The sequence below is a fragment of the Drosophila grimshawi genome, unplaced genomic scaffold (genome assembly GCF_018153295.1).
Source record: "Drosophila grimshawi isolate 15287-2541.00 unplaced genomic scaffold, ASM1815329v1 contig_1367, whole genome shotgun sequence".
NCBI classification, from domain to species: domain Eukaryota; kingdom Metazoa; phylum Arthropoda; class Insecta; order Diptera; family Drosophilidae; genus Drosophila; species Drosophila grimshawi.
Window position 1 is genome coordinate 5,053,163 of NW_025062889.1, and position 13,436 is coordinate 5,066,598.

Here is a 13,436-nt window from a genome sequence, read left to right on the forward strand (position 1 = left end):
TTTGAGTACTCTGAAGCGTATTCATGTTAGACGTGCATATATATAAAATGGTTGTACGAATTATAATAATAAGCATATTGAGCAAATAAATTCCACTACTTCGCCACATGTTGCCTTGTACTCAGCGGCAACTTCAACGTTATGCTACACATTTGACATCACTTTACATTTTCCATGGCACCTACTACTATGTAAGATTATGCGAAATGGTTGCACATTTCAGTAAAACGTTGCACGAAGCCACACAAGTATGTTTGTTACGCCATCAAGCATGCAACAGCAAAGAATGGAGCAACAGTAGTTCATGGGATTCAAGTACAAATTGTTGCTCTTAAGTTGTGTGTCAGAGGTCGAAGATGAGCCGTGTTGAGATGCAAGCAGCTTTAGAAATAGCAATTTAGTTCAATTCATGCACAAATAAAACCCAAAACAGGTAGTCAGACATTGAAGAAGGATAGTAGAGTGTGTATAGCTTACAGCTTAGCACTGAAGACAAGATTTATTGCATTTTGCTGGATGTTATATAATAATTTTATTTTAAAAATTTGCACACAGCTTCCCTTTCACATTCAATCCTTAGCCAATTTGTTTTCGTACAAATGGTCAAGCTTTTGGGGATGTGTCACAACCATTAGAACGTTGCAGTATGCTCCAAACTTGTCCATTGTAATCCGCATTAATCCCCGGTAAAGCTGTTGCAACTCCCGACAATATGCGGACATGCAGGACGAACTATGTGGCAGCAAACAATATCCCTGCATGTCGTCAACTCGTCACGGCCAGGTGAAAATGTTTCCATCTCCAAGCCGTCCCAGCAAATGTATAGTACGGAACTAACAAACGCATGAAAAAAAAAAAAATAAAAATAAGGAGAAAAAAGAAAATTGTTGCTTTGTGGGAAATTTTGCTTGAACTGCTCCTCGTTACTACTAGCTTACCTGAGCCGCAACATAAGTCCTGTGCGTCCTCTTGACTGTGACTGACTGCATGCGAACTGTCAGCTGTAATATGAGTACTCGTACCCGTACTCATACTCGTACTCAAGCAAGTTCCCGGATTCACAATGATTGCGTATTTTTTGTCAAGAATATTTGATCTTCAGAGTGCATAGAGTTCAGCAAATCGATAATAAATATTTATCATGTGCAAAATATGTAAAGAAGTAAGAAAACACATTTCAAATGGATTCTTCATTTCACATACATTTTATACAAATCACATTAAGTTAAGTTTCAACACAAATAGAGTGACAAATATGCAAATATCTACTCACGGTAGAAAATGATTTCTGAAATACTAAAACATTTCATTAATTCATTTTAATTTAACGGCTGAATAAATGTCAAAATTACATTTAATGTGTTAAATACCAAAAAAAATAATAAATACTATTAACAGTATGCTTTGTGTGTAATGACATTTCGATTAACTTATGATAAGTGTGGCACGTAGGAAATCTGCTTGCTAATTGTGTGGAAAGCAAATCAGTGCGCAAATTGTTTTGCCTTGTTCTCCGAGGTGTGTGTGTGAATGGAATTGTGCAATTCCCACCGGGAAACCGAAAACACACACAGTTTACTGTGAAATGAACTTGAAAGTGCAAAGTTGAACGAAGGCAACAGGAAGTACTTCATTTATAGACATATATGTATACATAAATATATGAACATAAGAGCCAAGCAGCAGCTGCTTTCCAACCAAATGTTTACCATGACTTGAAAGACTTGGCCCCAGGAGCAAAATGCAGAGTGCAAAGTGTGTATAAATAAATCAAAGTTTATTTTGTGACAGATACTCTGCAAGTGTATGTGCTCTTGTGTGTTGTCAATGGCACAGCTCGACTGACTTTGACTTGCACTGTAGTGCAAATTTCCGCAAGCCAAATGAGAAAAAATGAGCTTTGCATTGAAGCAGCAGGGCAAGAAAAGCCGCAGAGAGGTGTGGCATGCAGGAAGTATTATGAATGTGCAATCATACAGCTGACAGAGGCACAGGATAACAGCAACAAGAACAACAACAACAACAACAACAAAAATAAAATAACATCAACAGATCAGGTGACAATCACACACATGCAGTGAACTAGAGAGCAGACTGATGCACAATGCCAGTTGCCAGCGGATATGAAAAACTATTTTACAGCTGCTTTTGTCTCCATCTGCCTGCTATATGTAGATACATCCATGTCTATGCAGCATTTTTTTGCTCCATACCTTTCCTTTTAAGTCATTCAGTAAACTTTTCTCGGTTTTATTTCAGTGTTTCTGCCTTTTGATTTTCATTTACGATTCCTGTCTTTTGACTACCACTACTATTTAAAGTCTTTTCCACCATAGCTATACGGAAATTTATTTCTCTTCTTGCCAAAGGCCAATTAAAGCCTGAACTTGGGCTTTAAATAAAGTTGTTGTATCAACAAAAAAGTTTTTTTGTTTTTAATTACGCTGCTTTTTCCATTTTTAAGAATCATCAAAGTAACATTTGTGAAGCATTGCGTATATTTTTGTTACGAGTGGAACTTGTAACTTGTAAGATTTAATAATAAGAAATAACTTTTAATGAAAGTGTAATTGCATTATGTGGGCAAACAAAATAACAAAATAACTATACAAATGCAAAATTCAACATCCATTAAAGTAGTTACTCAGAGTTCTCTCTGCTACTTTGTGAGCACAAATGCCAACGCAGCGAAAACCCCTTTCTGAATATGGTACTATTTTCGTTACCATGAATGTATATGCAGTAAACAAGCTGCTGCAGCTGCAAATATTTTAAACTGTCTGAATGAGGTAACTGTTATGCATTTATGTTGTTAGCACGTGTTAAAACCGTAGGAGCATAGAGTTAAAGAGTTTTGAATATCCTTTATGACTTCCAAAGCACCAGCTTCATTGTTATGCAATGTTTTGATAAATTACGTTCAACTCAGTGGGTGTGTATACGTGTGTGTGTGTGTGTATGTGTGTGTGTGTGTGTGTATGTGTGTGTGTGTGTGTGTGTTTGTGCGTGTGTGTGTGTGTGTTTGTGTCTGTGGAAGTTTGTGTTCTTAGAGCAACTTGCATGTGCAGAAAATCTGTGCTTCATTTTAACTGCACGCCTGGGCACATTTATGCTTACATTCTGAGATTTCAACAGTCTCGCAGGGAACCTCGCAGTGTGGGTTTTGTGAAACGTTCTTTTCTCGTTCAATTAGTTTGAAAATGGGGGTATAAAGGCGTTTTGCTTAACGAAATTTCAGTACCAAATAATAATGGCTGCATTCAAATGAGAAATTTCGATCAAGTATAAGTAGCATAAAATGGTTTAAAGTTGGTTACATTCAGCTTAGAAGCTACATTAATGGAAAATCCTATCCTCATATTTGTGCATGAGCATAATAAGAAATCATTTTCCATTAGAAAGCGACTAGATAAAAACAAAATCTCCGATATTAATTTAAATAGCAAAAAGTTGTAAAATTGTCAAGAACAAAGCAAATGCCCGAAGGCAGTTGATGTATTTTTCTTCAACAGTCTCCAGAAAAGTTTTAAACATGTGAAGAAGACCATAAACAATTTCCCTACGTACTTTTATTAAAATGTAATCTGCTTTAACTGCCAAGTTGATATATAAACACTTGATGGTTGTTGCCAAGAGCATTAACCTAATTGGTTTCCGTGCCGTCTAAAGCCCTCTTTAGGCCTAGCTAATAAAATTGTTTTAAGATTACACGTATACTTAAGATTTTATCTCTCGTCTTTAACAAGACCATAATTTAACCTTTTGCTTTTCTTTTTACTCTCGTTTCAGTGCTTCAGCATAAAAGGTAAGCAGCTAACCTGTATTTAGGCCTACCGACTTAGAGTTTAATGTGTTTCACCCGACTGCCGTTGACATCGCCCTGATATAAATAAAATTAGATTAAATATTTTTGGTGGCTTAAAAGCGCTGTGCTGTTAACACCTTGACTTGCTCTTAATTAAGCTGCCCGTTAACTGATATTATCCCTTCAGAATCTGTTAAGGCATTTTGGTCCTTTTGGGGCTTGATTTGTCAATTTAGTTAATTAGCAGCTTCAAGAGGAGCTGCTGACAGCACCATTAATGGCATTAATTAACTGATGTTCTTATGGGTCTAGCAATTTGTGGATCAATGTGTCGAGAAACTAAACTTAAAGCGTAGCCAAAAGCTTAAGAAATATGTTCAGGCTTGGTAGTTACAATTAATTAAGATTGAATTGGTAGTTTGAAATCCAAGAAAGATTTATCTGTAGTACAAAGTTTAAAAAATTAAGCTTTTACAAGTTTGATTTTATAGTGGATTTTATAGGGTACATTTTTGGTTTAAATGTCGACTTAAAGTCATATTTCGAAAGGTAAATTTGGTTTCAAATGTAAACATGTAATAAGTTATAAATATGTACATCAAAATAATTAGTTAGCATGACTTCTAAGAAGCTTAGCGCATTAAGCATGAAACTCAGAAGAGTTGTAGAGAAAACTGTACAGTTTTGAGAGATTACCTAGACAACGTGCCAATGTCTCCACCTGAGCTAATAAAGTATGCTATTTGCATGATTTTTGTTGGAGCTGCCAAAATTCAAAATCGCCTAAATTCCCAGTACTGAAAACATCATCCGCCTGCAGAAACACATTTTGGAGGCGCTTTATGTAATGTTCCTTGACGGTGACATGAGTGCGAGGCATTGGCAAGGGAGAAGCGCGTCAAAGCGTACAGCATAAAATCAGATTTATACAGTCAAAGCATTTATGCTCCATTATGCTCTTAACTTTTGGCTGTTGGCTTTTGTTTCCATTTTCGGTAGCTGCCATAAAAAACATTTGCAAAAATATGAAAACATAAAAGTTGATGAGTGTGTGTGTGTGTGTGGGTGGGTGTGTGTGTGTGTGTGTGTGCGAGACAGCGAGGTCAGTCACATATTTGTCCGGATCACCATATGCTTTTATATACACATACAAATACATATACCACACCGCTCATGCCAAATAAAATAAATGTGCCGAGGCAAAGAGAGATTGAAGTCAGCGAAAGCTTAAAGTGGCAGAAATCTGTTTAGCATATTGGATATATTTGTGAGTGTTTCACAGATAACTTTGTGGGATGCTTAAAAGGAATACTGTGTCTCATAATCAACCATAAAATATTGTTATGAGCTGGCAATAAAATTGTAAAGGTGATATCAAATGCAATCATGACCACATTTGAATGTCTGAAACCTGCAAAATATGAAAATAAGTTATTAGCTTCTAAAATGGAATCCCAAATATAAGATATACTGTGTACTTTTGTTATTGCGACTGGAAAAAAATCACCCTTATTCAAAAAATCATCCTTAATAAATTGCATTTATTTGTATATTGTTTTAAGAAAATGCCTACAGGAAGCGTATATATTTTTGTTTAAGTTTTTTTTTCAGAATTTCTATCGATTCAATTTGGAATCAAGGCAAGCCAAATGCTTCAAATTGGAATTTGTGGGTTAAATAAATAAAATATTGTCTTTGCGAGAAGAATAAATTTGATTAAAAATCAACTGCTGAATTCTAGTTGATTGCGTTCGTTCAGTCAACACAAGTGTGTTTGCATCTTCATTCTTGACACATTTGGCAAAGCTGAACGCTGTTGCAACATGAGCATGTGGCGTGCAAATAAATATACAAAGCAAAACAAACAACAACAACATCGGGGCTGCACATGCATAAGTAAAAACACAAAACTTAAGGAGTTCTTCATGACAAGCTCAGTTTGTCATGACAAACCCTTGACAGTAGGATAGTGCAACTATTGGTGTGTGTGTGTCAATGTATATTTGACTGTGTGTGTCAATGTATATTTGACTGTGTGTGTCTATCAATATGTGTGTGTTTGTGTGTGTGTGTGTGTGTGTGACACTTGAGAACAAAAGCGCTTAAGTGGTGCGTCGTCTACAACTCGTAGGCCACCCAACACCTTCATTGTCCTTGTCAGTGTCATCATTGATTGTTGAGTGATAAGAGCCGTGATAGCGTCTGCTTACTGTGCCCTAATGTCCCACACTTCTCACACACACTCAAAGCTGCCTGTCCTTGATCTTATTCATACGCTAATGCAGCATTTGTATTCTGTTCGCCTTCATGTTTTTCCTTCAGCTCATTATCATTCTGTTCCTGCCACAAACACGCTCATAAATAGCAAAAAAAAATGCCATTAATCATTTAATTGTTGGCCGCAATATCGGAACCGTATTAACATTCAATTAATGAAAATCGAATGAGTTTTTATGGTTCGGAATTGGACATCAGATGCTTCTGTTATTATTTTAGCCAATTAATTATGACAACAAAGTCCACAAATCAGACGGAAAAGCCTAAAGTTGCTGAAACCAATTGGTTAACATTTACAATTGTAAATCTATGATTTAAAAATAATAAACCAATTTATTTACTGATTTTTAAAGAATATAATTAATATAAAAATGAAAATACATTTAATAAGCAGAATTATCTATCATACAAGAAAACATTATCCATTTCTTCTTGACTAAATCAATTTTTTGAGCAATTAATTCAGCTTTAATGATGAACGATGGTGAGCTTAGCTCTTTTCATTTACATAAAATATTTCGCATCGCATTTAACTATAAAATATAAAAACCATAAATTAAGTGCACATGAAATATTATTTATTTGTAAATTTCTTTTCACTAGATTGTCTAATATGTATGTTGACACCCACTTTAAATCATTTAATTTGGTGTAAAAAAACGGACTGATATTTGAAATTAACATTCCATGAAAACAGTTTTAGAAATGCAAAAAAGGTTTGTTTAATCAAATGCAAATTTTAATTAAAACTGTAATTATGCGCAAACACGCTAACAATATTTCACAAACCGCAAATGTTAATTTTGCAGCTTTTTGAAATAATTAATTTACCCGCTAAAAAACTATACATTACTAATTAAACAGGCTTAATAACATTTAAGTTGATTGCATAATGGGTCAAAAGCTAATGTGAACCTTCCAATTAAAATATTTTAATAATTTCGTGACTCGCAAATTAAATGGAGAAGATGTTGTTTAATGCACCAATGAACACCAAAAACTAAATGCTTCTAAGCGTGAAAATTTCAATTTATTTTTGAATAGATAAATTTGTGTTTACATGTTAACATGTGTTAAAAACTAGTCAACTGCACGGCAGCTAAAGGAATGGAGCACAGTGTTAATATTGTACTTGGTGGTCAACGTGTATAAAGTTCATAAATTTATTGCACTGCAATCAGTTGATTGTACATTTCCCAATCAAGTTTGCCACGAGAAAAACCACACTGGCCATTATGAACTCGTGGATTCGATTGCCAGCTATCCATGTTGCATGCAGTTGTGGTTGCCAAACTTAGGTGTACTGGCTTTGATTAAATATTCCCCTTCAAAGCCACTGTAACCAGAATTAATTGGGGATGTACAAGAGAATGTATATTAACTGCAGTAAATACATTGGGTACTGGGTATATTTGCATTATCTCTTCTATTTCTATGGCTGCTGATAAACCATTCAATATAAATCATAGGATTTTATCATACGATTCCGTTATAAGGGTTGAGATAATTACAGAGTGTCTTCTAGTCGAGCAGTAGATCAACTTTACCCATTTTTTATATTTGCTGTGCTTAGCTTTATTATCGGTGGCATTGGATTCATTCATCCTCAGATTGTCTGACACGCATCATCGCTTGGGCGATTTTACAATTTATACAATTTATGTATATATATACCTGTACTATAGAATAAAACATTTTGTCTCACTTTTATTGGTCACCCAGTTTTTGCCACATGATTGCATCCAATTTACAGTTTGCCACCAATCATTTTTGTATCATTTCATTTGATTCACGCGCTGTATAAGTCAAAAGGAATTCGCCACAAAAGTGAATTAACTTTGCCATCAATAGTAATTATGAAGTAATAACTAACTCTTTGTCACTTTTTATACATGTATTAATATAAATAATGTACACATGTTTAAAATAAGTTGATATTGTTCGACATTTAACATTCAGTATAACACACAATATCCCCATTTGTTTTATCCAATTAATAGTTAACTTCATCCGAGCAGCCTGAGCAAATACATTTATATCTGACATTGACAATAATCCCTTCATGTTATAGTCAGTTCGAGGTTCATAACGAGTTATCCCGAGAAAAATTCCAGTAAATGTGTAAATTTATTTTGGTTGGAGATAAGTAAATACAAAGTGCGAAAGATGTTTATTAAAGATGTCACCAATCAATTGGGGAACAATAAGCAACCCCTTTCCCCTGGCATAAAGATAGCACCATATGTGGCAGCCGTGAAGCGAGGATCCTATGCGCTAACAAATCCCGTATACAGCAACCAGGAGGTGGAGGACATCAACTCCAAGGTTCACAGCCATACGTTCAACATCAATATGACGTCATCAAATGCCAATCACAAGTATCATCAGCGGGCAATTGCGGTGCCCATTTCCAGATCACAGTTAACCAAGACGAAATCTCGCTCCAACCTGGGTATGAATGAGCAGCGAGATCTGTATCGTCAGCATCGCGATCGTCTGGCGAATATCAAAGGCAAGGTGAACACTTGCCTGCCACCGCCAAAGATGAAGATCAGGGAGGGCAACTGCATGGAGTTGTCTTACATGGAGATGCTAACTGCACTCTATCGCAAAAGCAACAATACCTTGAGAACATTCACCAAATCGCCAGATCGCCTGGCTGCCGGTCGATGGAGGAACACTAGCTTGGCCCGGGATAAAGAGCGCAAGCAACAGGAGAAGAATAAAAAGTTTCATCCGGGTGGCAAACTCTTCGATCCGCATGTGGGCAAACAGCGTCGCTGTAAGCCCTCGGTGGCCAAGACATTTAGCTATGAGGTGCCGCTGCATGTACTCCATCGTTACGAGGATCTGATGGACATCTGTGATGTGGGTGTGCTGTGCAAGCTACTGCGTCCGCAGATCTATTTGGATCTGGAGGTGCTCGGCACTCGCATCGAGGGTCGCCTAATCATACAGCTCTTCACGGAGGCCTGTCCCAAGGTGGTATTGGAATTCATGCGCGTCTGCACCCGACAAAACTCAAAGAACATTCGCTTCACTCGCACCTTTGCCCCGATTTGGCTGGAGGGACAGATTGCACTCGATACCGAGCGCATGCTTGATATGAGCAACATCGAGCACGACTTCGAGGTGCTCAATCATGGCGTCGATGCGGGTATACTCTCCTTTCCCAGTCGCTATGTACGTGGAAATTCTCGCACCGATCTCAATTTTACCCTCAGTTTTAAGCCACTTTCGATTTTGAATGGCAAGCGAATTGCCTTTGGCAAGGTCCGCAAAGGACTACAGCTGCTGGAAAGGATTCACGATGCTACCGCGCACTTGGCCAAGCGACATAACCTGCTTGTCATAAGAGACTGTGGTGTTCTTTAATAAAAAAAATAACCCTCGAAGTCCCTCGTATTGAAATGACATTTTGCAAAGTAGTTGGGAAATTTGTACATATTTTCAACTAGCTCAAATATAAAATTGAATGTAATGTAAGCATAATCGATATTTGATTTATTTGTGGTGTCTAGAATGTTCGTAGAGTGATATATACGCATTTGGTGCTTACAGATTCTTCATCATCTTAGTTGGGGCTTTAATTTAAATACTCTTTTGCAATACCTTTACTGCCAGCAGAGCTTGTGTTGGCAGCCAGACTTACTAACATGTTTATACACAGCTTTAAAATACTCAACAATTTTTACTGTATACATTTTCAAACTTTTCTCCCCAAAAAACTGGCCAGGCATTAATACTCAAATCCTTAAAACCCTTGTACAACACACATTTTATAACAGGCAACCCATTTGTTGTCTGCTGTATTTTTCCGTCCATACGTATTACTTAAATTGTTTTCTAAGCTTCTTAATTTTTTAAAATGGTCGGTGATGGTTTGAACAGTCCACGCCATCAGGGCGGCAAAACGGTAACGTCGGAGAATCAGAATATTTTTCCGGACAAGTATTCGATGCGTAACACTCGCATTTTAAACCTTAAGAGGGTCGGCCTCAAGGGCTTGTCGGAGGACATCATCGAGACTGCTTGTGCCGAGCTAGTGAACGCTGTGAGCCTTGAGGACAATCTGTTGACAGAGTTGCCGTGGGAACTGCACAGGATGAGCGAACTGCTCACTGACCTAGATCTGAGCAAGAATAAAGTCTCCTTCATTCACTCTTTTGTATCGCGGTTCTCGAGAATTACTCGCATAAACTTATCGTGCAATTTGTTGCGTGCTTTACCCATGGAATTTGCTGGTCTGCAAACGTTATGCGAATTGAACATTTCCCACAATCGCTTTGATCATTTGCCCAGCTGCATCTACGAGCTGGAGAAACTCGAAAAGCTCGTCGCCAATGACAATAAGATCAAGCAGATTGATGCGTCAGATTGTGGACTGGGTGCTCTGCGCCAACTAAATTATCTGAATCTCAATAACAATGATATCCAGCTGGTGCCACCCGTGCTGGGTAATCTCACAAATATTACAAAACTAAAGTTATCTGGAAATCCATTCCGTCAACCGCGTCATCAAATTTTAGCTTCGGGCACTGGGGCCATCCTCAATTATCTACGTGGCCGTATTCCAATGTAACAAGTTAGACGTTATTTCTGTCGTCTTAATAAAATTGTATTCTGTGTATATTAAAAACTAGCTACGGAAAGTGGAGTGGAAAATTATTTTGAAATAGAGTACTGCAGCTCATTTGACTAATGCATCTTTTAAAAAATCCCCTTTTTTGTTTGTGATTTGTGAATTTTGTTAGAATTCACAATTTCTGAGTAAGCCTTGAGCTACTTACACCAAAAATCAAAAGTGTTCGCTTCAATCAATTTAACTAGTTTGAAAATCAAAAAAGAAAACAAGTAAGAAATGTCGACAGAAGTTCGGAAAAAGGCGGCAAGTAATCAAGCGTAAGTTATTGCGTAAAGTAGAAGATATCATTTTATGTAGCTAGTGTCTCATGTCTGATTCCTTATAGCGTGCCCTATGATGACGATTCATTTGTGCAGCACTTCAAAAAGCGCGGAGCTCGCGAAATAATTGTTATGGATTCCACTGGTAAACCATTGCGATCCACTGTTAGCCAGAGGCGCACCTTAATGCTAGCGTCACTGCTGCAGCCACTGGCCACAATGGCACGCAATGTGGTCAGAGATTTGGATCCCGCTAATGAAGTGACCTTCATGCGCATACGCTCTGAAATTCACGAGGTTCACATGGCCATAAACCCTGAATTCATAGTTGTGGTCGTACAGAAACTGAAGTTACGAAAACCGACATAGAAATAACATATATGTATACATGTGTGTGTGTTTGTGTTTGTGTGTGTGTGTGTGTGGGCAAACAGTTTTGAATGAAACCATTTAAATACAGCAGAGCGATTGCAGTTTAGTGTTCTGCAATTGTTTGAAGTGTTGGCGATTTTGGTTTGGGTTCGTTAACTTAGGTGCGAAGAAGCGTTCAACTCCAAAACTGTCAGCAACTATTGCAGATGTTATTTCATGGTGAAAATAGAGATTGACCTCATAGGGAAATTGTGCTGTCGATGAAGTGACTAGGCACGAAAGTACCTACATTAAAGGGAGGGTGTTAAGTGTCCATGACTACTTGCAGGCTATGGTACAAAGAACATGAGAAATCTGTTCAGCATATTTTCTGCTACCGCCCAGCTCTTGAGAGAAGACTTCAATTTCTAGGTTCTCCCTTCAATGTAGACATATCGGAACTCTCCAACCAAAGAAATATGCTTAAACTTAACCTAAACAAAAATCCTGCGAACAAATTCAAAAATTAACAGTGCAATAGGAAGTACGCGACCCGCTCCACGTCAATTAGTAAGAGTAAACGGCTTAAAAATCCAACAAAAATATTGTCCACCACTTCATCAAAGCATCAATAATGCAAATGGAATAAAGCCACCCCAACTCCTCCACAATATACTCCTCCCAAAACATATTACACACACTCGCACAGTCATTTTAGCTGAATTGGGCACGAGTCGAAATTCAATAACCACAACACATTCATTAATCGTTACAGTTGGCTTTTTGGGATTTCAAATATATAGAGTCCACGAGCCGCAAATGTGTTCCGAGTAATTAAATATCAATCTGTACTTTGATCACTGCCACAGATATTTTGTAAAATCAAATGACAGACAATCTCTGGCACTGAATATGCACTGAAAATTGCACATTTGGTTGTTTCACATCCATGAAAATTTAAGTGGTGTGGTTTACCCTGGACTTTGCTCTTCATTTTCCAAAATCCTGGTGCCATAATACATCTGTACCCATCCAAATGAGTATATTTAAGTAGTTTTTAGACTGCAGCAGCAAAGCTCGACTCTAATTTTGTGTATTTTAGATCAAATATCTACCAATATCCGTAGACATGGAAACTTAAAGTGCTGATAAAATATACATATATAAGATATTTCTCCATTCACTCTACCAATTGAATAAAATCTCAAATCGAAGATTTTAAGAAAAACTATTATTATAATTCTAAAATGTAAAAATCAATTTTTTAGTAGCTTGTCTATAAAGGTATTTTAATAAAGGTTGATTTTACATTTGTTTTTTTAACTCAGTACGATCTGTAAAATAGTTTTGAGTTGTAGTTCTATTGCCTCACTCGCGCACACCTACAAAAGGTGACACACAGAGCCAATTTGGTTTTTGTTTTGTTTTAATTTATACGAAATATTTATTTAGCATTTTGCCTTTGTTTGCCGCCATTTATGTAGCGATTGTGAAATTGTATTTTGTTGCCATTTATCTGCATTGTTCACATTAGTTTTGCTGCCCGGCTTAGGATTGTATTTGCGCACAGCGTATAAATATTTATACAGGTGAGGGGTAATTCAATATTGGGCAACATTTACAATGTTTGATGATTGTAACAGATATTAATCCCTGAGCAAAATATATGCATTGTATAACTAAATATCTGCATGCAGAAAATCAGTAGTATAATGCATATTAAATATAAATAAGCACTGATGAATAAAGTTTAGGTTATTGTTCAAATTTAGTACATCTATTTGATACCAATTTCTACTCAAAGTAATTGATTTCACAGCTCTGCGATGTAATTTGCAAAAACGATTAAAAATTCCTTAAATAAGCAGTGAAAAACGACTGCAATACTCTGTGAACTGTACTGAATCCTCATTTATCATCGTCCTGACGCAAGGATGAAAATAATGTTGAACAGCTCTGACTCTTGAAGCGGTAAGAACGTGATTAAGTGGATGGAATTCGACGTCATATGTTGACATTTAAATTATTCGATTCGATACGCTACAATTCGATGTCAATGCAAGCAATTCTGTAAGCATAACAAACGACACGTTGTCGA

General features: G+C 36.9%; 4 protein-coding genes across 4 annotated transcripts in view; all 4 read left to right on the forward strand.

Moving 5' to 3' along the window:
- Window positions 1-1,505: 1,505 nt before the first annotated feature.
- Window positions 1,506-9,568, forward strand: LOC6559861. The gene is made up of 3 exons (XM_001985752.3): window positions 1,506-1,518; window positions 3,790-3,805; window positions 8,154-9,568. The coding sequence occupies exon 3, from the start codon at window positions 8,249-8,251 to the stop codon at window positions 9,455-9,457; it is 1,209 nt and encodes a 402-aa protein (XP_001985788.1). The 5' UTR covers window positions 1,506-1,518; window positions 3,790-3,805; window positions 8,154-8,248; the 3' UTR covers window positions 9,458-9,568.
- LOC6559211 (5-hydroxytryptamine receptor 1A) overlaps window positions 1,660-13,436 on the forward strand; it is a 29,285-nt gene continuing 17,508 nt past the window's right edge. Inside the window, exons 1-2 of the mRNA XM_032735253.2 lie at window positions 1,660-1,755; window positions 3,790-3,805. Coding sequence (XP_032591144.2) covers window position 1,755; window positions 3,790-3,805 — 17 coding nt within the window. The 5' untranslated portion in view covers window positions 1,660-1,754. The remainder of the gene's footprint in view (window positions 1,756-3,789; window positions 3,806-13,436) is intronic.
- On the forward strand, window positions 9,900-10,724 carry LOC6559862 (leucine-rich repeat-containing protein 40). Its single transcript, XM_001985753.3, has one exon. It carries the CDS (start codon window positions 9,951-9,953, stop codon window positions 10,662-10,664), a length of 714 nt encoding a protein of 237 aa, XP_001985789.1. The 5' UTR covers window positions 9,900-9,950; the 3' UTR covers window positions 10,665-10,724.
- Window positions 10,905-11,496, forward strand: LOC6559210 (dynein light chain roadblock-type 2). The gene is made up of 2 exons (XM_001985754.3): window positions 10,905-10,984; window positions 11,053-11,496. The coding sequence occupies exons 1-2, from the start codon at window positions 10,944-10,946 to the stop codon at window positions 11,354-11,356; spliced, it is 345 nt and encodes a 114-aa protein (XP_001985790.1). The 5' UTR covers window positions 10,905-10,943; the 3' UTR covers window positions 11,357-11,496.

Bases quoted from the DNA above. Each gene is read 5' to 3' on its own strand.
- LOC6559862 (XM_001985753.3), top strand. From the start codon at position 9,951: ATGGTCGGTGATGGTTTGAACAGTCCACGCCATCAGGGCGGCAAAACG.
- LOC6559861 (XM_001985752.3), top strand. From the start codon at position 8,249: ATGTTTATTAAAGATGTCACCAATCAATTGGGGAACAATAAGCAACCC.
- LOC6559210 (XM_001985754.3), top strand. From the start codon at position 10,944: ATGTCGACAGAAGTTCGGAAAAAGGCGGCAAGTAATCAAGC. The intron at 10,985-11,052 runs GTAAGTTATTGC...GATTCCTTATAG, and splicing joins AAGGCGGCAAGTAATCAAGC to CGTGCCCTATGATGACGATT.